The sequence below is a fragment of the Arachis hypogaea genome, chromosome 9 (genome assembly GCF_003086295.3).
Source record: "Arachis hypogaea cultivar Tifrunner chromosome 9, arahy.Tifrunner.gnm2.J5K5, whole genome shotgun sequence".
In the NCBI taxonomy this organism is placed as follows: Eukaryota; Viridiplantae; Streptophyta; class Magnoliopsida; order Fabales; family Fabaceae; genus Arachis; species Arachis hypogaea.
Window position 1 is genome coordinate 23,259,177 of NC_092044.1, and position 4,007 is coordinate 23,263,183.

Here is a 4,007-nt window from a genome sequence, read left to right on the forward strand (position 1 = left end):
AGTTTATATGTATACAAAATGACTTCGAAACATGTAAACATGCACAAAAACAGATGAAAAATACCTTAAACCATTCACTAAAAGTATGTAAAACAGCGTAAACGACTTGAACATTTTCACTAAAATAGTAATATCAACTTTAAACCAAGAACATATATATGAATCTACTTAATAAAAGAGAAATAAGACGATATAATGCTTCGTTTTCAAAATCAGAAAGAGAATTTTGAAAAACCTAGAAGATCAGTGAAACAGTATCTTGAATAATGTTTCTTCTTTCTTTTTTGTGTTTTTTTATGGAGATTTGGATGTTTTCTTGTTGATTTGGTCGACTGTTGGCGAGGAGTTTAAAAGTTTCTTCAGAGTTGCGGTTAATTTTGAATGAGGAAGAAGAGGAAAAATTGTTTATAATGATGGGTAGCGTGCTTTGGAAATAGTTGAGTGACACGCGTGTTTAACACGCTTAAGTTGGGTGAGAGTAATTTTTGTTAGCTTGACCCAACTTGTAAGACTTGTAAGTCAAAAAGAGTTGTATGTGTATCCTAACTCTTAGTTTATATGTCTTAAAAAGAAAAGTATCCAGAATATTAATAAGTAATGCCTTTTAAAGGAAAAAAAAGACCAAAAGAAAAGAATAATAACAAAAACGAAAATTGAAGGGGAGATTTATTTCCTTTCCCTTCTTAACATTCCCGCCAAACACACTTTTCCATTTTCTAACACTTCATTAGCTTTTCCCGTTCTTTAATATCCGTTACAAACCCCTCTCTCTCTCTCTCTCTCAACTCTCAAGCACACTCAGTCTCTCACAGTAACATAGATAGTGTTATCGAAATTCGAAACCCTAACAAACCAAGAAAGTCATGGCTCCCAAATCCAAATCCAAATCCAAATCCAAATCCAAAGCCAAAACCCCGAAACCCTCTCCTTCCTCCTCCTCCAAGTCCTCCTCCTCATCCTCCATCTTCAAACCTGGCACGAGAGTCGAGGTCAGCTCCGATGACGACGGATTCCGTGGTTCTTGGTTCTCCGGCACCGTCATCCGCCGCGCTGGTGCGGACAAATTCACGGTCGAGTACGACAACCTCTTGGCCGACGAGCGGGGCAAAAAGAAGCTGAGGGAGCAGCTCGGCTTCCACCAGCTTCGGCCGCTTCCTCCGGAGGAGGCCGGCGTCGAATTCAAGTTCGGCGATGAGGTTGACGCGTTCCACAACGACGGTTGGTGGGAGGGGAGTATCACGCAGGAGCTGGAGAATGGTATGTTCGCTGTTTATTTCAGAGGGTCGAAGGAGCAGATCGAGTTTACCGCGGACCAGCTGAGGAAACATCGCGAGTGGATGAATGAGAAGTGGGTTCCGCCGTTTGCGCAGCAAGAACAAGAAGAGGTGTGGTTGAATTTGGTTTATGTTTTATTGTAAACTTGTAATTGCTTCTGTTGGTGTCTATCAAGTGTTTAACCCTTTTTTGTTTATTTATACGAGAGGGGATTAAATAAGCGATGTGGTTTTAAATTGCAATCAATCATGATAGGCGAACCATCGAAAAAATCGTTATAGATTGTATGGTGATTTATCTAACATTATGACTTATAAGTAGTTAATCATAACAGTTTCTGTAAACCTGTTAAGAGAATAAATTAAAGCAGGAACAAGTATAAGTTGGAGAGAAGAGAGAGATAGATAGATAAGGAAAAGTAATGTCAAGAAGTGGTCTCAAGAAAGAATGTAAAAGAAGTATATTTCGATTGCCATTATGAAAATTTGCAAGAATATGCCACTGATGCAGTTGCAGTTTGTTGCTGCAATGCGATGTGGATGGTGCTGCTGTGCTGTAAATGCAATGATTGTGCTTGTGGATCACAATTTGAATCCTTATGGAAAATTTACTTTTACTTTTAAAATCTTCCTTATTTTCTTTGTCAAAATTCTAAAATGGGGTGACTATTTGATGCTTTAACTTAATAATATTGATTGTATTAGGGAGGGATCTAGGAATGTGAGTTTAGTTTATTATTCTTGGTCAGGTTGGGATATTTGTCTTGTGAATGAGTGGATGATATTGTTAATTCTTGAGAATAATGTGGATGCAGAATATGGTGTCAGACCCAAATGCAAAGTCTGATAAAACTGTGAAAGGGAAAGAAGTGGTGGCGACACCAAATGTGACGTCTGATGATAAAGATGTGAAAGGGAAGGGAGTGATGTTGACACCAAATGTGTCATCTGATGATGAAGGGAAGGAAGTGGTGTTGACACCAAATATAAAGTCTGATGAAACTGCAGAAGAGTTCAATTTTAGTGCAGGGATGCTGGTTGAGGTAAGCAATGATGAGGAAGGTTTCCAAGGAGCTTGGTTTTCTGCCACTGTTGTTGAAGTAATTGGAGACGATAGGTTCCTTATAGAGTACAAGACCCTGCTGGACGATAATTCGAATCTTTTGAGAGAGGAGGCTGATAAGTGGCACATAAGGCCCCCTCCCCCAGCAACTTCTGAGAACATTAAATTCAGTTATCTTGAAGAAGTGGATGCTATGTACAACGATGGATGGTGGGTTGGTGTAATTTCCAAAGTTCTTGGCGACTCAAAGTACGTAGTATACTTCAGGAGCTCCAATGAAGAAATAGAGTTTCCAAACTCCCAGTTGAGGCCACATCTGGACTGGATTGGTGGCAAGTGGGTCTTGGCTTCTGAGGTATGGCTGCAACCTATCCTTAGATAATTGACATTGCTATAAATTCTGCACTATGATGCTCTGCTTCCTTGATGCTTTCAATGTCAATAAGAAAATAAACTTAATGTCATAAAGACGAATAGGTTGTGTTAGATGAGTAGACACACTAGATAAATAATATTAGGAATCAATGCATTAAATAGAGAAAATTGGTATAGCACCTATTTTGGAAAAGATTGGAAAACTTTGCTGCAGATAATCAGGGCATGCGTGGAGAAAGTTTGCAAAAAATCCAAGGAGAAAATACTCTGATGGAGAGTAGTCTAATTGCAGGGATATAGAATCTAGACTTAGGTGGTTTGGGTATGTGAAAAGGGTCCTATAAGTCGTATTCAAGACAATAAAGAGAGTGAGTAAACTATTTTTAAACATGAAAGATGTAAATTAATTCGTTATCCATCAAAGATTGGGTTAGTTTGACAAAACTACTCAAAGTGGGTAGCTTGTTGGGTAGTTCTGTCTAATCCATTCTTTGATGGGTATCAAGTTAGTTTATATCTTTTATGGTTAGAATTGTTAGCGCTCAGGTTTTCCATGGTAAAAATGGTAGTTTACTCAAAAAGAATAGATACAATGCAATATGGTTCCATACATGTGAAGAAGGCTTATTACTTTCTCTGATCGCAGTAATTTCTCTTCACTCTATTAGCATATGCTGATTTTGCTAATAGATTATTAACATTGTAGATCAATATTTGATATTGACATGATAGTTCATCAAAGATGATTAAAGTGACCTGTCAAACTTACTGAAGAGTTTTAAGCCTTGAAGTTTTTGACATATCTCTTTGGATCCAAACTTATTTGCAGGCGTTGAACTTGTTGTGAACGCAGATGATATCAAGATAGGGACAGAAAACTACCTTAAAGTGAGTCACTCATAAGGGTTCATACCTCATTACAACTAGTCATGTTAATAAAATTTGGACTTCTCTTGCCAGATATGCTGATGACAAGTATAGGTTTCCAATCATGTAGTATTTACTGTTGATGAATGCAGCGACAATAACTCATGCTTCTAAGGAATTTTCATAGCTAAGTGGATTAGGAATTTTCATGATCCTGGAATGGTGTTAATTTCTTTTGTGATTTCTTACCTATTACAAATATCGTTTTTCATTTTGACTAGATGAATAAAGCAAGCGGTAGGGGAAAAGAAGGATAATAATTTTATTGCAGACAAAAATGCGCTCAAATTTTGTTATCAACAAAAAAACTTTTAAATATCAAATGCAATAAAAATATCTAATATTAAATATGTATTCTCAAAAAAATT

The 4,007-nt window shown here is 37.2% G+C and overlaps 1 protein-coding gene across 1 annotated transcript; it reads left to right on the plus strand.

Moving 5' to 3' along the window:
* The first annotated feature begins 659 nt into the window (after positions 1 to 659).
* LOC112710700 (protein AGENET DOMAIN (AGD)-CONTAINING P1) lies at positions 660 to 3,794 on the plus strand. The gene is made up of 3 exons (XM_025763065.3): positions 660 to 1,385; positions 2,090 to 2,692; positions 3,542 to 3,794. The coding sequence occupies exons 1-3, from the start codon at positions 864 to 866 to the stop codon at positions 3,557 to 3,559; spliced, it is 1,143 nt and encodes a 380-aa protein (XP_025618850.1). The 5' UTR covers positions 660 to 863; the 3' UTR covers positions 3,560 to 3,794.
* The last annotated feature ends 213 nt before the right edge of the window (positions 3,795 to 4,007 follow it).

Excerpts from the sequence above, each read along its gene's own strand:
- LOC112710700 (XM_025763065.3), top strand. The coding sequence starts at position 864 with ATGGCTCCCAAATCCAAATCCAAATCCAAATCCAAATCCAAAGCCAAA. Across the intron at positions 1,386-2,089 it reads CGCAGCAAGAACAAGAAGAG|AATATGGTGTCAGACCCAAA; the intron begins GTGTGGTTGAAT and ends ATGTGGATGCAG.